Source organism: Phyllostomus hastatus, unplaced genomic scaffold (genome assembly GCF_019186645.2).
Source record: "Phyllostomus hastatus isolate PE091 unplaced genomic scaffold, TTU_PhHast_1.1 phas_contig_896, whole genome shotgun sequence".
Lineage (NCBI taxonomy): Eukaryota > Metazoa > Chordata > Mammalia > Chiroptera > Phyllostomidae > Phyllostomus > Phyllostomus hastatus.
The window spans coordinates 75,460-96,165 of record NW_025333983.1 but is presented as its reverse complement, the minus strand read 5'-3'; the positions used below and the strand labels follow the sequence as shown (position 1 = coordinate 96,165).

The window sequence follows — 20,706 nt, the reverse complement described above, 5'->3', positions numbered from 1 at the left end:
GCTCCTGCCCACCACTTTGCTTCTGTAGGTTTTCCGTACAGACCTGAGTCACATTTGCCAGACTGAAACAAACTGGTCCCCTACAAGAAAGAGACATCAACTACAGAGAAGAAGAAATATAAGCACATTTAAAGTATATTGATGTTAAGCAATGCATTTGCACACAACACACAAACAAAACCTCAAAGGCTTTTCTTTATAGGGAAATCAGATTGTGTATCCTCGATGCCAGAGATTAGATAAAGTTTGAGAAAATAGCCTTACTATTTCAAACTACTGGTTAAGTAATTAAAAAAAAATTCAAAGGTCAACTTATTTGTTTAAATAAACTTTATTTAACAAATGGTCCCTTTACCATTTATTATGTACCAGTTACATAAATGTTCTATGACTATCTGCTGATTTTTCCTCCAACCATCACAGAGATGTTAACTACCTTTATGGTCACTTGATCAGTCAGTATCAAAGCTAAGATTTGAATCCAGTGAACTCTTCCATAACTACTGAGCTCTTAACTGGTATGCTAAACTATCTTTCAAGATCACAGGTATTCTTCTGTAGAATTATCTAGTTTACAGGTGAGCTCTGTTTTTTCCTGGGACTTCTCTCAACCCTACATTATTTTACATGGAAGAATATGGTTTTAGGATTGAAAAACTTGAGATTTGCCCCTAAAGATGTTGCCAGTTCTCTTAATTCTAGCAGGTTCTTTCAACTGAGCCACACTCCTTCCCTTTCAGGTTGTAACGAGCAAATTCACCTCTTGATGCACACAGCTTCTGAAGTGTTACCACATCTCAAAACACCACCTTTGAAAAACATCCTCACGTATCAACAATTACCTCTGTAAAGAAAATGATGAAAATGAAAACAAACAAAATACGTCATGAAAAATATCATGACTATGATTTTATTATCCTTCTATTTGTTGCTTTAGAAGGGTGAATGAAGATATGGGTTCATTGGTCACTCAAGTGAACTCATCTATGCTGACACCATCTATGCTGGATGAGAGAAACAAAAAAAAAAAGATGTCGAAAAGTAATTATAGCATGCCAACTGAGTTCCTACTTGTTGGATTCACCGATTATCTACCTCTCAGAGTCACTTTATTCTTGGTATTTCTCATAATATACACACTAACCGTGGTGGGAAATATGGGCTTAATAATCCTAGTTAACATCACTTCAAGCCTACAAACCCCCATGTATTATTTCCTCAGCAACTTGTCTTTCTTAGACATCAGCTACTCCACAGCAATCACTCCTAAAATGCTGGCTAATTTCTTAACATCCAGGAGAACCATCTCTCCCTATGGTTGTGCACTACAGATGTTTCTCTTTGGTTGTTTTGCTGATGCTGAGTGCCTCATCCTGGCAGCAATGGCATATGACCGCTATGCAGCCATCTGTAAGCCACTGAGCTACCCTACACTAATGTCCAGGAGAGTCTGTGCCTGCTTCATTGTGCTGGCATACTTCAGTGGAAGTGTGACTTCAGTGGTGCACGTCTGCCTCACGTTCACACTGCCATTTTGTGGCTCCAATGTTGTCAACCATTTTTTCTGTGATATCCCACCCCTCCTGGCTTTGTCATGTGCAGACACCCATGTCAATGAGCTTCTGCTCTTTGTCTTGTGTGGCTTCATCCAGACTAGCACTTTCATGGTCATATTCACCTCTTATGTTTGTATCCTCATCACTGTTTTGAGCATCAAGTCCTCAGGTGGCAGAAGCAGAACATTCTCCACCTGTGCTTCCCATCTCATGGCCGTCACCTTATTCTATGGATCACTCCTGTTCACGTACTTACGCCCCACCACCAGCTACTCCCTAAACAGTGATAAGATAGTGGCAGTGTTTTATACGGTTGTTTTCCCCATGTTCAACCCAATCATCTACAGTTTCAGAAACAAAGATGTAAAAAATGCCCTCAAAAAAGCAATTAGAACGAAACTGGATTTTCAGATCAATGAGAGTTTAAATCACTGAAGGAACTTGAAGGCATGGCCTGCTCTTCCACTTTCATTATCAGAACTGTGCCGATGTGTCAACTATTTTGAATTTGTCTCCAACAATAAAGATAACTTTCCAACCTCACTCTTTTAAAATGTTTTTGTCCTCTCTCATGTGCCCTCTGCAATTATTCTATTCTGAAACATTCCTAAACTAAAATACATAATAATCTTTACTCTCCAGTTAGCTTTGCACATTGATTAATTATAATATTATTTACCATGTATTGAATGTGTATGGTGACTTGTCTGTCAATGTGCTCATATTAAAAGTTCCTTTTAGCAAGGGATATATATTGGTTTATTTTTCAGTACCTATATACCACCTGGTATATAGATTATTTTGAATTCTTTTAATTTTAGTGTACTCTATATTTAAAAAACATTGAAGAGAATATTGTCAAATGAGCTGACTTCTAATCATTCTTCTATTGAGTAGGGGGAATAAGTTTGCATGAGGAAGAACAACGGCTTTTAATAGGGACCTATTTAATGTAAGAGTTATTTTTCATTTTTCAAGATAAGTTAGTTTAAAATAAGCAAACCACAATGTCTTTGAAAACCATAAGTTGTTATGAGTTTATCTAACTCTGAACCTGTAAAAGCAGCACACTTGACATTTTGGGCCAATACTTCTTTCTTGGGGGTGCAGGTATAGTGAGGAGAAGCCCACCCTGTACATTTTAGGGTGCTTAGCACTATCTCTTGTCTCTCCTCAGTAGCTGCCAGTAGCAATCCACCTACTTATGACAACCAAAATGTATCAAAATATTGCAAAAAGTCTCTTCAGAGGCAAAATTTTCCTTGGGATGGAATCACTCATCTTGCTCAGCACTGTTTCTTTGACCATTAGGCAAATACAGCCATTAGAAGGAAGTCACTGCCTGAACATAAGTCAGAATAATAATTTGGGAAGAACATCTCAGTTGTGATTTCATTCATTTTGTTCTGCATTATCACCCCAATTTCTATTTATAGCTAAGATCTACTCAGATAATATCCATAAACAGAGACAACACATAATTTTAATAAAATAAATATAAAATTAAGGTTGAATATATATTTTACAAAATAAACCACACTTGAGAAGAAGTTAGAAAGAAGGTAAGGTATTTATGACAATTACATGTCATGAGATTTACTTTTCTGCTTCTATGAGGAGAGAGGTTGCTGTGAAGCTGTATTATGTTTTTAATCATAAAAATAATACACAAACTTAAAATACTACAACTGGTGTTTCCTTGCCCTGGCTGGTGTAGCTGAGTGGATGAACATGAGCTGTGAACCAAAGGGTTGCTGATTCAATGCCCAGTCAGGGCACATGCCTGAGTTGTGGGCCAGGTCCCCAGTGGTGGCCACATGAGAGGCAACCACACATTGATATTTCTCTCACACTCTTTCTCCTTCCCTTCCCCTCTCTTTGAAAATAAATAAATAAAATCTTTTAAAAAATAAAATAAAACTGGTGTTTCCTTTATAAAATTATGTGCATTTAATTGAGGAAATGAATAAAGTCTATGGGATAACTCTGCATATTTATTTCATTGACATTGAGCATTGGGGGTGGGGCAGTGAGTGAATGGAATGAGTTGAATAATGCCAATTTTTTCTAGTGTGATGAGACAAATAATCTGCAGATCATATTTAAAGAATATTTATCTTCAAAGGAATACATTTATAAATTTTTTCTCAGAAATAAAAATATTTTTGACACAGATGAGACAATATTTGCCACATTGATGGCATGAAGAGGAAGATAGGAAGGAAGTATTAATTGAGAATCCAACCTTTTTTTGACTGCAAACACTGTTAAGTATGCTGGAGAAGTCTCTCCATAACTTATAACTGATACTTTGCTTTTAGTTCTAATTGAAGTTTTTCCTCTTATGATATGGTAATATCTTTCATTTTGTATCTAAAGACATGGTAATGTTTTATCAGTATCTTCACAACCATATAATAATGTCATAATTCTTTAAATTTTGTACAATATTTGGATTGACCCAAGATTTCATACTTTATTTATCTGCCTATATTAGAACATATTGTTACTATTATGCTAAAATACCCAAGACATGTTAATGAATTAAGAGCAGAACTATACAAAACCATCTACAACACTTTCCAAACACACAGATGTTTATATTATTTGTATGATTCAAGAGAGCTAAATATAAAATTATATAAAAAGCTAATACACCTATGTGAAATATATGCAAAATTTCCCACACTGTCCACAGATCCATGATGCCTGTTGAATTATTAGACTGAGGGAGAACAGACATTTTATATAAATTCTCCCAAAGGAGAGCATACAGTTCAATTAATTCTATGTGTGTGTATAATCATAGCACTTTAATATGAATGAGTGTTAAAATATTCAGGGCATGATGTCATGCATAATTTACGTGAATTTTACAATGGATCAGTGAGGTAGCCACAGCATGCATGAATGTCCCCACTTTAAAACAAAGAACCCAGCTTCACTTATTTCATCATCAGAACATCCAAACACTTGTCTGAGCAACATGCATGGGATTGGAACACATTTCTTTAATTCTTGCAATGGCATTTAGTCTCTGTATTGTGCTTTACCCAACATGTTTGACTTTTAGAAAGCATGTTCATTTTTAAAATTGTTTGATTTCTAAAAGGGGTACATTTTATTCAAGTGAAAGCAGAGGCATCATCTGAATAACTATTGAGAGGACCTGCTACTCTGATTAGCCCCAGTCCCAAGACACCTGAGAAGATGCTAATGATCCAACCTGTGGACATCTGAGATTCCATCTACACCAAGAGACACAGGTTGTGTCACCAAAAGAAAAGAAAGCACACATAAAAATCTCTGCCCTCAGTGATAAGCCCTTTAAAGAATCATGATAATGTGGTCTTCTCTAGATACTCTGCTTACTCTTGCCTTTTCTGAGTTGTGAGTATGTTTAGGAGGTGATGATGTGGGTCTATTTTGGCTTTTGATATTTCCTGTTATCTCCACACTGCACAAATTTGTTACCAGCTATTATGATTCCCAAGAAGCCAGAAAATTTCCTATTTCTGGGTTTTATTTTTCTTTCATATGTTCTTATCTTGTGAAAAGGGCAAAATTTTTCCATAATATCTCTATTTAATATTTGTGTATGTGAGAATGTCTGCATTTTATGTATTTAATAGTTGGTTTATATAGAGTCTAAAGCTACTTGTATATTTATGGCAAATTTCAGATATTCTATGCAAAATGGGATATCTGAGAACTGCAATGCATTTTAGCATATCACAAGGAAAATGATTTCATTCCAATCTTACATGATAATAGTTTTTGGAAACCTTTTACATCTAGTTTTATTTTCTGATTCCAGTAGTGATATTTTAAGAGTTATTTTCAACCCCCCCATACTGTCATTATGCCCTATTGGTAACAAACCTGGGTGTGCACACAGACACTCGAATCCCTGAGCACAAGACTGTTTTTGCCACAAAGAGCTGTTAGTTCTTCCCACTGCAACTCTGGTGTGCCCAAATAAAATAGTCTTCAAATCAGCATGCTTTGTTTTTAAGTCAGACTATCTGAGTTATGTAGTTTGGGATTTTTCAGTATGTCAGGTTTGTTGTTGATAGTGGGTTTTTAAATATTTTATCTGTGATTAGTTTGTTAAATTTTCTGTTTGTCATTTATTTTTTCATCTTTTAGACAATTTAAATCATAAACCACTCAGTATACATTACTTTGCATTATTATACATTAATTTAAAGTATAAGTCTATGTACTTATAAATTTACATACATATAACATACTTCATATAACAGTTATATGTTTATTTGTATATAATACTCTAAAATAACATGAGCAATACTATGAACAGTAAGGGATATATAATATACATTAAAATAAATTCATTTATAAATATTATGTTAACATAACAATGTTTTGTGGCCAAACCTGCATGAGACCATATAGCAAATTCAAGTTGGGTTAATGACTATGCACCTACAGTGTAGCAAGATCATTATACTGAAAACCATTAGCTCTGTTGATAGGCATTTGCTTGGGTTCACTTTTCAGTAGAATGATAAATGCTGTACACTTTATGGTTTCTCTCACCAACATCTTTATCAGCAACCATGTCCTTCATCACTCCTTATTCTGTATTTTCAAATGCCTTTTTGGAGTCATAAATCAAAAATAAATGACTACAAATGAATTTCATATATTTTAAATAAATACCTTTTTTCATCCTGGCATTTCAAGATTTTAATCTGACAGTTGGAAAAACTGCATTTGAGCATACTCTTACACTATTAAAATGTGATTTGGGTATTTGTTTCCCTAAGAGAATTCTCAAGCTTACTAGTATTCTAAAGCAGCCTGTTATTTTATCAGGAAGATTACATGGAGGAGTATCAAAGGCCAGCATTTAGTGACAGAATGAATCTGTGTTCTAGCTGTAATTCTAATGGCATAAGAGAAAATTATACCTTGATCCTTGGTAACGCTTTCCTCTATTTACAGTTTTCTATTATGAGCTTGATAGATAAAGCTGTTACTAGAAATCGTACTACCAACTTTTTGAAGTCCTGTTTGTTTCTCATGTGTCCTGGTGTTGTTGAGTCTTGTCCATCAACATCATGTCAGTTCACATACATTATGTGAAATCTATGGTAGTTCAATTGCCAAGAATCCCAATTTTTTCCTTTTTTCTCTAAATGATCAATGGGGAAATTATATGAACTCTGTTGTGTTACATTTTTATTGACTTGTTGTAGAGAAGCAAAATATACAGGAGATCAAGGGCAGAATTATATTTAAATTCAATCTTGCCTAGTTCTAATATCCTCCTGTGATGTGGTGTTTCCATCACATTAAGGAGCCTTGGAGAAGAAAAAGTGTGTCATTAAGAAACACAAAATTTCCTTCACCTCCATTTTTTAAAATTGAGCTTATTTCTGGTCTACGAAAGTATGAATCTGTATTTTTACATTCTGGTTTTATTAACAGGTTTCTTTATGGCATTAAAAATATTTCACTAAAAAACAAATAAATTCTTGCCACTTTCAATAAGTTATTCCCTCTTTTCCTAGGATACAGTTAAATTTGGATTTGTTGTGCTTCCCAAATCCACCCATCTAAAATAGAAAGAGGATTATATATAAGCAATACATATATATTAAAATCTCAGTTTGTGAGGGGTTAGCTTATATACTTACAGAATAAATATTTTGGTTTTGATTTAAAAGTACCCTGAAGACAGCATCTGAAACTCACCCAAATCCTGACCTCAGTGGACTTCCATTTTCATGAGAGCACAACTCATACACCCTTCTTGAGGTGTCTAATGCCTAACATAGTTCTTTGCATAAAAAGTATAGTTGTTAATTTAAGCCACTAATTTTTGATGACTTTTTGTAGTAGCCATAGGAACATTATACACTATATGGTAGAGTATCTACCATTTCTTACTATTCATCGTCCCATTTTTGACTCTTCTTCACAGTATTTATCATCAATAAGCATTAGTTTTCTTAATAAAATATAAGCTCCTTCAAAGCCCAACATTCTTCTTATTCACTGCTTAATCTCTAGCAAACACAACATTTTTTGGCACAGAGTACTAATTAATATATTTGACTGGATGTATGAAAGTATACATGAATGAATTCATTACTATTTAACCATAAATATTGTTGTATTAGTATTATGTCATATCAAAAAACAAGTGAAACTAAGTTGAAGCCTACCTTTTTGAAAGCAGAACATATATGATATAGTTATGTCATGAGAGAGATAATTTTGTTACCTCATAGTAACATTTGCCTCTCTTCTTTTGGTTTCTGGGTTTGTTGTTTTAATACTGAAGAAAACCAAAGATGTGAGAGTGAAGTGACGCAAATAGAAAAAGGATAATTTTTGAGTTAAATCACACTGCTATGTTTTGATTGGCCTTACTAGTAAATAGCAAATAAAAAGATTGTTCTAGCCCTTTTTCCTGTCTCAACTCTTTAGAGAGCACATTCATTGATCTTCCAAGCAGAAGGTGATGCAAAAAAAGTTCTGATGCTTGAGATTTGTAAAGGAGGGGGTTGGATACTGTGAAAGTGGGTTTCATAAGTAAACTGGGTGTGAAAAATAGGAAGAGTTCAGGCACAGGAAAACAAAAATATTGCTGTCACAGAATGTCATTCAGTTTGTAGTTCATTTCATCAGAGGACTTGTAATTACCATACAATGAGCCAGAGGCCTGGCACAAGGCATATCTGAGTATGACTATCAGTTTCAAATATTAATACTTTCATGATCTAAGAATTTCTTTATTCCAATTTTATGTCATGCAAACTGAGAAATGAGGAATAAAATAACTCTAGTTGCAGTGGGGTTAATCATTATAGATGGGTTATCTAGTACACAGAAAGTCCACTGCTTGAAGTTAATTTCTTCTCTTCCTCTAACTACAGGCTAAACCCAAATGCTCCTTGATATTATGGATACTGGATCATGGAGGAAACATAGTCATTTCTTTTTCATCTTAGTGATACTATTTTGTTCTGCAACTAAAGAGCTGAATAAACCTGCAAGCATGGCAGGTTGGAATCACACAGGTGTGAAGGAATTCCTTCTGGTGGGTTTAACTGAAAATCCTAATTTGCAGATTCCTCTCTTTTTGCTTTTTCACCCTTATTTATTTCATGACCCTGGTAGGGTAATTGGGGGGATGATTGCCTTGATCAGGTTCAATGCCCAGCTTCATACTCCAATGTACTTCTTTCTCAGCAACCTCTCTTTTTGTGATATCTGCTACTCTACTGTCTTCACCCCCAAGATGCTGGTCAATTTCTTATCAAAACACAAGTCCAGCACATTTTCTGGCTGTGTTCTACAGAGTTGTTTTTTTGCAGTGTATGCAACTACAGAAGCTATCCTCCTGTCCATGATGGCTTATGATCGTTATGTAACAATAGCTAATCCTTTGCTGTATACAGTCATCATGACCCAAAAAGTTTGTATTCAGATGGTCCTGGCATCTTACTTGGGTGGGCTCATTAATGCACTGACACACACAATAGGGCTGCTCCAGCTGGACTTCTGTGGTCCAAACATTGTGAATCATTACTTCTGTGACATCCCCCCTCTTCTCAAGCTCTCTTGCTCTGATGCACGTAACAATGAGATGCTGCTTTTGATCTTTTCTAGGATTATTGCAGTGTTCACTTTCATCATCATCATGGTCTCTTATACTCGCATCATCATTGCCATCCAGAGAATTCGCTCAGCTGAGTGGAGGCGCAAAGCCTTCTCCACTTGTGCCTCCCGCCTGACTGCTGTGACATTATTCTACGGGTCTGGAACATTTAGTTACATCCAGCCAAGCTCTCAGTATTCCCTGGAACAGGAGAAGGTCTCTTCTGTGTTTTGTACTTTGGTGATCCCCTTGCTAAACCCACTGATTTATAGCCTAAGGAATAAGGATGTGAAAGATGCAGCAAAAAGGTCAGTATGCGGAAAAGAATTCCAACATAACTTCATCTTGTCTATGGCTTTTTTAAACATAACATTAACCTGCAAATAGATAAATTCTTCGAAATTGCATCACAGATGTATGATCACAAACAGAGCTATAGTCAAAGTATCCACATGAAATATTACACATGAATGATAGCTACCTATACTTGTGATTTTTGTATTATTCTTAAATCTCTTCTAGAAGTTTAAAATGTTTCAGCATAAAAAGTTAAGACAACATACAGAAAGTGCTTACAAAATGATATAATATTTTTACTTCTGGATGATGGAGTAGCTTGTCATTAAATTCATTTTTTCACAGAAATAACGAGAAAATCAAGACACGATACAGATTTTAGCTGTAATAAAATGAAGTAGCTATTACAGAAACTCGGTGGTTTAGAACTCAGGGAGTTCTAGACATGCAGAAGTGAGGTGACTTTCATCTCACTGAGTCAGGGCACTTTGAAAAAGGCAGGCCTGTGGTGTGTGGAGATTTCTACAAGCTCTCAGAAACCAGTAGAGCTTTTGGCAGGTACTTTATGAGTTTTGTCACATATGATTATATTTTCTTTCAGGGCATTAGACATATTCTGGGCCAGAGCAGACCTGGATCAAACACATAAAGTAGATGTAGACAGACAGATGATCATGGATGATAGACAGGTGAGGGCATGGGTAGATAGTAAAGAGATAGATGATAGATAGATAGATGATAGATAGATAGATAGATAGATAGATAAATAGGTAGATAGATGATAGATGATAGAGATAGACAGAGACAATAGATAACAGAGGGACAGACCTAGAAGGAGAACTTCTGAAATCAGGGAGGGACTTTGGGTGGTGACCCAAACAATACAAATATTAAATAGTTTGATCTACTAAAAGGAGGACCTGCTGAATCTGAACTTGTGCCCTGTGACTGCTCTTGGGAAAAGAGAAAACAGTAGAGTTGCATGTGAGCAGTTACACAGGCTCAAAGATGGACTGGATTATATATAAGCTTAAACACACAGTTATTTTGGCCCACAGGAAATTGGAGGGAAGGGGGTGAGTGGAGAGTGCACAAAACTGGTTTGGGCCACAGAGGCAAGCTGAAAATCTCCTTGAACTCTTGCTGTGCATCAAAGACACACAGTCCTGCTAGCAGGGACTCAGCAACAAACATAATGTAGGGATCCTGAAAACACCTGCCAGACTTTGATCCTGTTCTAAGTCAGGCACAGAAGGGCTAGAATTTTCTTTAGGAAGCACAAGAAGATTCAGACTCCAGACATTCAAACTGAGCCAGAAAGACAGAGTGAAGTCGTCCAGGCTGTACTGGCTTGGTTGGTGATGTCCCACCACAGCTAAAGGCCTGGGTGATGCAGGAGGCCAGCCCCTTCAAGGCATTTGCTGTGGTTTGAAGATCTACAAAGCAAGAGGCTAAGTTCACACCTCCAAAGAGTTAAAACTGAACTTTCTACAGTTCTTAAGGGCAGGTGAGAAAGAGGGAGGGAGAGAGAGAAAGAGAAAGGCGCACATCTTAACACCTTGGGAAATTTACACACACACCTGAAACAAGTCAAAAGAAAAATGAACTCTGATCCCAAAGATCAGTCTCAGATCAATTAATAATTGAGCTAACACACAGCCTATCTTCCTTGATGCCTTTTTAAAGAGAAAATGAAACCTTTGTCCTTGGAAAGTAGTATCATCTCCAGGTTCTTGGAAACTTGTGTTCATATGCAAGAGTCAGAAAGTATAAAAACCTGCAAAAAGAACCACAAAGCATAGAAGAGCTATATGGAGAGCTAGAAAAAGACTTCAAAAAATACTATGAGTAACATATTAAAGAAAATAAAGGAAAAAAAAAGAGAAGACATTCTAAGATGAAATATTTCAAGAGAGAATTAAGTAAATTTAAACAGAAGCACTCTATAATCTACTTCTAAGAATTTGCTGTTTTAGAAACCTCTGCTAAGTGGAATCATGCTGTGACTGGCTTCTTTCACTTAGTGTAATGTCCTTCAGGTTAACCCATGTTATCACAAATGGCAGGATTTCCTTCCTTTTTAAGGTTGACTAATACCTTACTGTATGAATATACCACCTTTTCTTTAACCATTCACCTGATGATGGGCATTTGGGCTGTTTCCCTATCTTGGTTATTGTTAAAAGTGCTGCAGAAGACATTGAAGTGTAAGTAACTCTGGGTGGTGGGGGAGGGATAGGGAGCGCTTGTTCCATGAGTATAAAGTTTCAGTTGTGCAAGATGGGCAATTCTAGAGATCTGCAGTATAATGCACTGTTTCATTGTTAAAATACTGTAATGCATCCTTAAATGTGTGAAAAGGTTCGATCTCCTAGGAAGTGTTCCTACTTCAAGAAAACAAAACAAAGAGACATGAGGAAACTTTTAGAGGTGATGACTGTGTTTATCACCTTGATTTCAGTGATGGTTTCCCAGGTGTGTGCATATGTCCCAATGCACCAAATTCTATATATTAAATATGTGTAGTGTTTTGGACATCAATTATACCCATTAAAGCTGTTTAAAAAACAGAAACAAATGGTGTTATGAAAAAAATCCTACAAAAGCTGAAAATAAGAACTCAAAAGAAGAATTTAGAGGTATCAGACAAACCCTAAGATAGGATTAAGAATTTCAAACACAAGCCAATATAAATTAATCTAAACTAAAGTACAGAGGAGAAAAACATTAGAAGATAGAGCAGAGTATGAGAGATACATGTGTGAGATAGTCAAATGGTGTGAAATACATGTAGTTTATGTCCCAGGATAAGAAGAGAGAATAGATACATTGAATATTTTAAGACAAAAAGACTAATTTTTTCAAAGCTGATAAATTTTCAACAGATATATTTAAGAAGGGCAGAATATCAAAGTCAACAAATGCAGAAAAACCCACATACAGATGCTTCATTGTCAAAAAAACAACAGTAAGATATAGGGTCAGTTTTTCAAAGAAATTATAAAATGTGGGGGAAATGAATTGACATTTTTAAAGTATGAAAGGAAAAGAAAGTAAATGTTGACAATTCTATTTCCAGGTGGAAAATCTTTTAAAATGGGCAGGAAAAATAAAGATATTATCAACAAGCAAAAGCTGAGACAATCTTTCTGACTCTATAATAAGAAATAGGAAAAAAAAGTTTTAAGCATAAATAAACTATTCCAATATAAATACAGAATATAATAAAGAAAAACATCCACAAAGGTAAATATGCAAAAATATTAAAAATATTGACTGAACAAGAAATACAAACTTCAAGTTACAAAGTAAGATGTGGGGTATGAGGCACAGCATATGGGGTAGAGTCAGTAATATAATAACTATGCATGTTGATAGATGGGTACCAGACTTACTGCAGTATATAAATATCTAATCACTATGTTATAAATGTAACACTAATAAAACACAGTATGTCAAATATAATACAAAATAAACTAAAAAATATTTACTTATTAAACCCACACCAAAATTGATTTTTTAAGGGAATTTTAACTGAGTGATGTAAAATATAGGATGAAAATGACAAAAATGATAGAAAAGATTAAATAAACTGTTGAAAGATTTTTTCCCAGTATTAGGTGTGGTAAATTACTATTTTTAGAAAGATACCATTCAGCCAGTCTTCAGTTGGTTTTCAGGTTGACTTTTCTATATTTTAATTTTAATTCCAGTTTAGTTCTGGGAAGAGGTGAGTGTAACTTCCACCTACTCTGCTGCTATCTTGGATCCTCTTTAAAAAATTTGAATAACAAAAAGACATATTAAAATTTATCTTGCAAGCTATACAAGCTTTAATCAAAATACCTAGATAAAAGATTAAGAAGGTCAAATTTAATAGTGACATCTTGATTAATTTAATAGCATACTACAAGGAAAGAATAAAGGTCAGAAAGAAAAACATAAATCAAACAGGGAAATGCTCCATGAAAAATCAGCTCTGCTAATTATTACATACAAAAACAAAGATTAGAAAACTCAATCAAGATTTATTAATGTTGACATTATTGTCATTTTAGACTCAGAGAATTTTTGTTGTGTGGGCACCCTGTTCCTTGTAGGTTAACACAAGATGTCAGCAACATCCCTCATCCCCATTGAGGACAATCCAAAATGTCCCTAGACTTTGTCAAATATGCCCTGCAGCAGGGTGGGGGCAAAATGGCCTAAACTGAGAGCCAATGTGTACTGTTTATAGGAGATACAAGGACACAGACACATTGAAAGAGAAATGAAAGAAAAAGTTACTTAGGGAAAGCTGGTGTCACTGGGTTCACATTTGAGAAATCAAACATGAAGGGGATTATATTTTGCTTGCTTGTCTGTTTTGTTGCTTAGACATTAAAATAGAGAGCAAACTGACAGTAACCAAAGGGGAGTGGGAAGGGGGGTAATGGGGGAACAAAGAAAAGGGTCATCAAGGAACATGTATAAAGGACCCAGGGACAAAAACAAAGGGGATAGGACTGAGGGTGGGGGAAAATGGAAACAACTGTGCTTGAACAACAGTAAAAAAAATAAGAGATACACTATGTGCAAATTAAAAAATAAAAAAACCTCTAGGCAGTATTTAAAAAAAGAAGAAAAAACCATGAAGTGAAAATTATTATTATTTTTTAAAAAGGATAATTCTTAGTGTTAAAATAAAAATAATTCTAAATTTATATTTACCTATTAATTTGCTTTAAAATACTTTTAGAAAGTGATGAAACTGAGATAATAAATTTGAAAGATCTAGCTGGAGGTTTTAAAACATCTCTCTGAGTAATTGAAAGATCAAGCCAATAAAAATAAAATCACAACATGAACAATTTAGTTGACCTGGTTGAAATACATGGACCACCATGCCACACTACAGAATACTCATTCTCTAAATGCATATGAAACACTAAAACTTGACTATTGTAAGTGTATTTTTTTTTTCTGATCACAGTATATTTATTTATTTATTTATTTATTTATTTTGATCACAGTAAATTTAAATAAGAAAAGCCAAGTAATCAATCTTTGTAAGTTTGCAGATAAATATACATATTCACAAATAAACTATGTTTCAAAAAATCAATATGGACAGTTTTTTTAAATAAATCAAATTGAATTAAAGTAAAAAGAAAGAAAATAAAAATAGAACATATAAATTAGAAACTATACAACAGAAAATGAATGAAGTCATTCTTTTAAAAGAATAATAAGTGATGAAACTGTAGCAAAACTGATCAGAAAAAATGAGTAAAAAACAAATTACTAATACCATAAATGAAAATACCATTAGAGTTTCTATCACTATTAAAAAGTTTATAGGATGAGAACTTAGCTGACAGAAAAAGTTCCTTTATATGGAAATTGGACAGAGCAACAAGACTTACCAAAACAAGTACAAACAAGAATATCCAAATATTTCTAAACATGCAGAGAGGCTGAATTTATAATGATAAAACATATCCTAAAAGAAAACACCAGGCTTCTATGTTTCTCTGGTAATGTCTTCCTGCTATATAGGCAATAAGAAATATCATTTGAAGATTCTTTCAGGAAGAAAAGGAAAAGAAAAACTGATTTTATGGAACTGCTGAAACACTGATCTCAAAACCTGAAAAGGACATTGCAAATAGAGATAATTACAGGTTAGTGTATCTTATGCCAGAAAAGCCAAAATTCTATAGAAAATATTTGTAAGCATAAAGAAGGGCTTATTCTAGGAATAGATGGTAGTTTTAATGGACCTAACAAGGGAAAAAGAATATAATTATCATAAGAGATGCAGAAAATATCTATACATTTTAATATCTAATAGTGATAAAAACTCAGCAAAGTACTTATAGAATATAAATACAATATAGCTAATGTAATAATGTTAAGAAGATAACCAACATTACCACACTCATGCTTGATTTGGAGGCAAGATGGGAATATTCACAGTAACCACCTCTATTTGAAATTATACAGCAGATCCTAGGCAGCACATACAGTCTAGGAAAAACAGTATTAGCCCTCAATAGTGAGCATTTTTGTTTCTGTACATTTGTCAACAGACACATTCATCTCTAAGCAGAAGTCCTGGGACATGAGCCAGGCACATATTCACCTTAATGCCAGACAGTTCTCCAAAGTGCCTGCATCATTTTCATCTACTTTTAGAAATGTATGGGTAAATTATTTTGTTCATTTGGGTTCCACATATAAGTGAGATCATGATAGGAGACTCAAGAGTTGGAAGATTTTAGTTTAAGTAAATAGTTAATAAGTCTAGTAGGTAATGCCTGTGTTAAAGCTTTTGTTTCAGAAACTACAGATAAGGCCCATCCTGGTTCCTGGGAGGGACAGCCAACCTCCTGGGGCACTGCTAAAGACCATTGCCTGGGGACAAGTGGAGGCATCCACCCATTGTGTTCCAGGGAGGGACAGACAACCAGTTGCCCCCGGAACAGCTAACTGCCCAGAAGAGAATGCTGCAGTTTCTTTCACCTAATTCTTCCTGAATTTCAAAACCCCTCACCGCACTTTGTTTATTCTCTGTTATAGCAAACGTTGGCCTGGAAAGAAATTGTAAGACAATTTGTTTTAGGGTGCAAACCTGCTGTCTTCACAGATTTCCCAACCTCTGAATAAAGTGCCCATAAAGATTCAATTCCTATCTCTGCTTATTGGGTTTAAGAGGCAGCAAGAATGCAGGTGTCTTTTCCATTTTCAATCAGATGGTATTTGTCTTTCTCAAACTGACTTATTTTGCTTAGCATAATGCTCTCCAGGTCCATCCAGACTGTGGAAAAAAGCAAGATCTCCTTTCTTTTTTGTACCTGAGTAGCAGTATTCCATTGTGTAAAGGTACCATGGCTTTTTCCCCCACTCATCTCCTGATGGGCACTCAGGCTGTTTCTGGATCTTGGCCATTGTAAATGACCCTGCAATGTGACGGGATGCATATTAACAAATATATGCCAATTCTTTTTAAATAATACTAATAAAATTTTTATGTGTAAAATTCAATTACAGAACTATAACTATTCTAAATATAATACTTTTATTCAATGTCAGTTTTATTTAATATCACTTTTGTTACTAATGAAGCCATTAGGTCTTGATTTGGGGACACATTTAGGTATCTAATGATTGCTAAGAAAACTTCTTTAAAAACATGCCTTTAAACATGATATTGCATGTACTTCAAAGAAATAATAGACCTATTGAAGATAAAGGACCTGATATGTACTTTTTGAATGTAATTCTTTGCTGTTTTCTTTTCAACCGAGTTTCTACATACATAGCTTTTATGTAATTTTTGTACTTAATTTATAATTTTCTAGGAGAAAAAATATTGGTCTGAGTTTTTAAACTCTTTATATTAATTATGCATATTTCTTATATAATTCTTTATATATAGATTGGGAATCAATTATATGTTTTAAAAGAAACACAATGCACCAGATACTTGAAATGCTATAGGCCTTTTACAATAATATCACAATTTGGCCTAACATATGCTTAGAATATAAACTAGTTCTTACTTCTATCACCTGCCCCATTAGCTTATAATTTAGGGTTTTAGGAAATTTGCACTTAAGGGAAAATTATTTCATTTTTTAGAACAAAAAATAAAGAATGTAAGAAAACAGTATGAAATATTGCTACCCGAATCCCTCATCATTAATTTTAGGGTAAAGGCAAAAATCCCCAAATGTTCTGTCAGCAAACACATGCTAGAATGAAGAAGTAAACATTCAAGAGATAGACATCCATGTTCAGTCAAGTCAGTCTTGTGGAAGCAATAGATTTAATGTTCTTTTCTGCCATTCTCAAAACCCAGGGAAATAAAGGAATAGCATTGCTTTCATCAGGTCTTACTGTACTACCTGAAATGCTATGTATGTTTGGGTTTTGATTTTCCCTTGTATGTGTGTGTGTGTGTGTTTCTATGTGGCCCATATCATGTGTTCTGAAAAGCACAAAGCAGGCATGATTAGTAATTCTCATTGCATTTTTTCAGAGACCTTATAGTCTGTTTTTTACTTATCCTTGCCCCATATTTTCTTCTACATATCAGGACATTCAAGAAATTAAATGTCTTAAGGGAACCATTAAATTCTTGAGATTTTCTTAAACCCCTAAAGAAGCACACAGGAACTACACACATTCAAAATACCCTTTTAATCAGAAGATTACCTCCAGGGACCCTACTCCCCTTAGACTAAGGTAAACACAGAACTGAATGTGTTATCTGAATCTATCTTCTGAGATGATTGTGTTTGGATCATCTCGTGCTTGCTTTCTCAACTTGGAGGTTACTCCTTTGATTTCTCATATATTAAAGATGAAGCTGGAATTTCAATTCTGTTACCTAAAACATCTATCATTCACTTAATTTTTGAATGACTATAAACATCAGATACATTGAACTGTTGTTTTATGTTTTGTTTTTGTCTTTGTTTGGGAGGTAATACATAGAAATAAACCATGGGAATGAGAGATTATGAGGTTCTTCCATGAGCTAAGGTGTTGGATACCTTTTCTTCCTTTGGTAAGTTCTATTCCCTTACTTGAATATCCCATGCACATACATCTTGCATATTAGTTAAAAATATAAAAAAAATACCCATAAAGATGGGAAAGAAAGATAATGCCCAGATTGTAATCTGATAAACACTTCAAATGATGAGGAGTGGGAGCAATTTGTAATTTGGTCACTTATTCCTACTCCTCATCCTAAATTATTTCATTTTCTACATGAACATCAAAACTGGTATGCAACTTCTAATGGGACAATGGAAAAGCAATGTTTTAATTCAGTTTTAAATATCCTTTCCTAAAGGATTCATTGCAATCCATCATAACTACATATTTGCTTGGGGATTACTCACCCGTCAGCAACTAAGTCTAACACAGGCATCTGCTCATTGATTATTGTGGTAATCTGGCAATGGGTTCGTTCATGAGTTTTACTTACTGTCCTCAAAAGTACTGTCTATGTCTCATAAGTGAATAGATGAACCCACCCAAATCATCATCCTTTATTTCATGGAGGTAAAGCTACCCTACTGTAAACCATTTAAAGTATTTGTTTTTATTTTGGTATAAATGTGAAAATATAGTTAAGTTATTCAGATAAAATGAAATAAAAACCAAATTTGCATTGACTTAGTAGGAAGGACATTGCATATTATAAGAAATGGATTTCAACATAAAAAAATACTATGAGGAAGTACCTATACATTTTAAAGGTTTGTTTTATTTTATGGGTTTGCTCTGCTTTTTCTCAGAAAAAGTTTAGACTCTGTTCCCTGAGTTTCCAGTGTGATAATTTCTGTTGGACATGAAAGACCAATTGTAAGCTCTTGTTATTCTCTCTGCTTCATATCCCAGCTCAGAGTGCCCTCTCCCTTTTCCCAGTGGGCAGTCTTCTCCAAAGCCAATGCCTCTGGCTGTTTCCTAAGGATGGCTCAGAGATGGTGGAAGTCAGGACCCTGCCTTTCATTACATCAAGTTTTAAAAATGTGGAGTATCAACAAAACAGAAATGCATACGTCAAATATCTTGCTTTAAGTGCCACAGTACAGTTTATTCTTCCATCTTGGTATATTTGACATCAAGTACTTTTAAATCCAAAATGGGGAGTTCAAAAGAGTTTCATGGCAACATAGATTAAAATTTCAACTTTGAATAGTGTGCTTTCTAAACTGGATTTCTTTACACAGTTTAGAATAAAATTTATTCATTTCCTGCCCCTTTCTCATTAAAACTAGCATTTTAAATGCACCCTGAAGCTAGAATGCTAATGTTTGCCTTTTTCTTCATGGAATTTCCTTATATAACAGGCAAATCAGCACTGCCTGAAAAGACTAGGGACTTTCTAGTTAAAATTTTCCAACTTTATAGATGAAACAACCAGAGCAGAGAAGTCAAGAACTCATGCCACACAAGCTAGTTAGGGACTATAAGTAGTCTGGATGGTGCAGAATGAATATTTTCCATTTATTCCCATCTTCTGATCATTAACAGGTTTCGAGAAAAAAAACCACATGGCTGATGTTAATTTTACAATGGTTACTGAATTTATCCTTTTGGGGCTGACAGATCGTGCTGAACTGAAAGTGTTCCTCTTTGTGTTGTTTCTGCTCATCTATACGATTTCTTTGGTGGGGAATCTAGGAATGCTCTTTCTAATCCATACAACTCCCAAACTTCAAACACCTATGTACCATTTCCTAAGCTGCCTGTCATTTGTTGATGCCTGCTGTTCCTCAGTCTTTGCACCCAAAATGCTGCTGAACTTCTTTGTTGAATGGGATACAATTTCTCTTTCTGCATGCATTGTGCAGTATTTTGGGGGGGCATCACTCGTTACCACTGAGGGTTTCTTGCTGGCAGCAATGGCATATGACCGCTACATGGCCATTGTGAACCCTTTGCTTTATACAGGGGTGATGACGAAAAGAATTTGTGTTGCCCTGGTCATTGGATCATGTGTAGGAGGTTTAATCAACTCACTGACACACACAATCGGCTTGGTAAAATTGTCTTTCTGTGGGCCCAATGTCATCCATCACTTCTTCTGTGACCTTCCCCCACTGTTGAAGCTCTCATGTTCTGATACATCCATGAATGAATTGTTGGTATTAATCTTCTCTGGAGTTATTGCCATGATCACTTTCTTGACTGTGATGATCTCCTACATCTTCATCATTGCTGCTATCCTGAGGATTCGCTCGGCAGCAGGGAGACACAGAGCCTTCTCCACGTGTGGGTCACACTTCACAGCTGTGACTTTGTTCTATGGCTCTATAAGTTTCAGTTACATTCAGCCAAGCTCCCAATATTCCTTAGAACAAGAAAAGGTGGTATCTGTTTTCTATACCCTTGTCATTCCTATGTTAAACCCATTGATTTATAGCCTGAGAAACAAGGAGGTGAAGGATGCAGTGAAAAGGGCTATAGAGATGAAATGTTTTCCTTGTTAACTTTATACCATATGTGTCCTAAAGTAATATACAAATAAGTGCTTTTGAAAATGATATCTCTATGAATTTATTAAAACTTGGATCCCAAAGGAATCTTAAAGTTTATTTAAATGGAACCCTCTGTTTTACAGTAGAAGAAAAAGACTACAAGAATTACATGTTACAGTACATATACCTGGTCATTGTGTAAACTAACCTAAAAAGTATATGAAGATCTAAGTTAGTTATG

General features: G+C 34.9%; 3 protein-coding genes across 3 annotated transcripts; all 3 read left to right on the top strand.

Annotated features, from left to right (window-relative positions):
- Positions 1 to 1,031: 1,031 nt before the first annotated feature.
- Positions 1,032 to 1,991, top strand: LOC123827710 (olfactory receptor 5AS1-like). The gene has a single exon (XM_045852149.1). It carries the CDS (start codon positions 1,032 to 1,034, stop codon positions 1,989 to 1,991), a length of 960 nt encoding a protein of 319 aa, XP_045708105.1.
- A 6,595-nt stretch (positions 1,992 to 8,586) lies between these two features.
- On the top strand, positions 8,587 to 9,576 carry LOC123827709 (olfactory receptor 1052-like). The gene has a single exon (XM_045852148.1). The coding sequence runs from the start codon at positions 8,587 to 8,589 to the stop codon at positions 9,574 to 9,576; it is 990 nt and encodes a 329-aa protein (XP_045708104.1).
- Positions 9,577 to 19,463: 9,887 nt separating this feature from the next.
- LOC123827712 (olfactory receptor 1052-like) lies at positions 19,464 to 20,477 on the top strand. Its single transcript, XM_045852151.1, has one exon. The coding sequence runs from the start codon at positions 19,539 to 19,541 to the stop codon at positions 20,475 to 20,477; it is 939 nt and encodes a 312-aa protein (XP_045708107.1). The 5' UTR covers positions 19,464 to 19,538.
- The last annotated feature ends 229 nt before the right edge of the window (positions 20,478 to 20,706 follow it).

Coding starts and splice junctions, on each gene's coding strand:
- LOC123827710 (XM_045852149.1), top strand. CDS start 1,032: ATGTCGAAAAGTAATTATAGCATGCCAACTGAGTTCCTACTTGTTGGA.
- LOC123827709 (XM_045852148.1), top strand. CDS start 8,587: ATGGCAGGTTGGAATCACACAGGTGTGAAGGAATTCCTTCTGGTGGGT.
- LOC123827712 (XM_045852151.1), top strand. CDS start 19,539: ATGGCTGATGTTAATTTTACAATGGTTACTGAATTTATCCTTTTGGGG.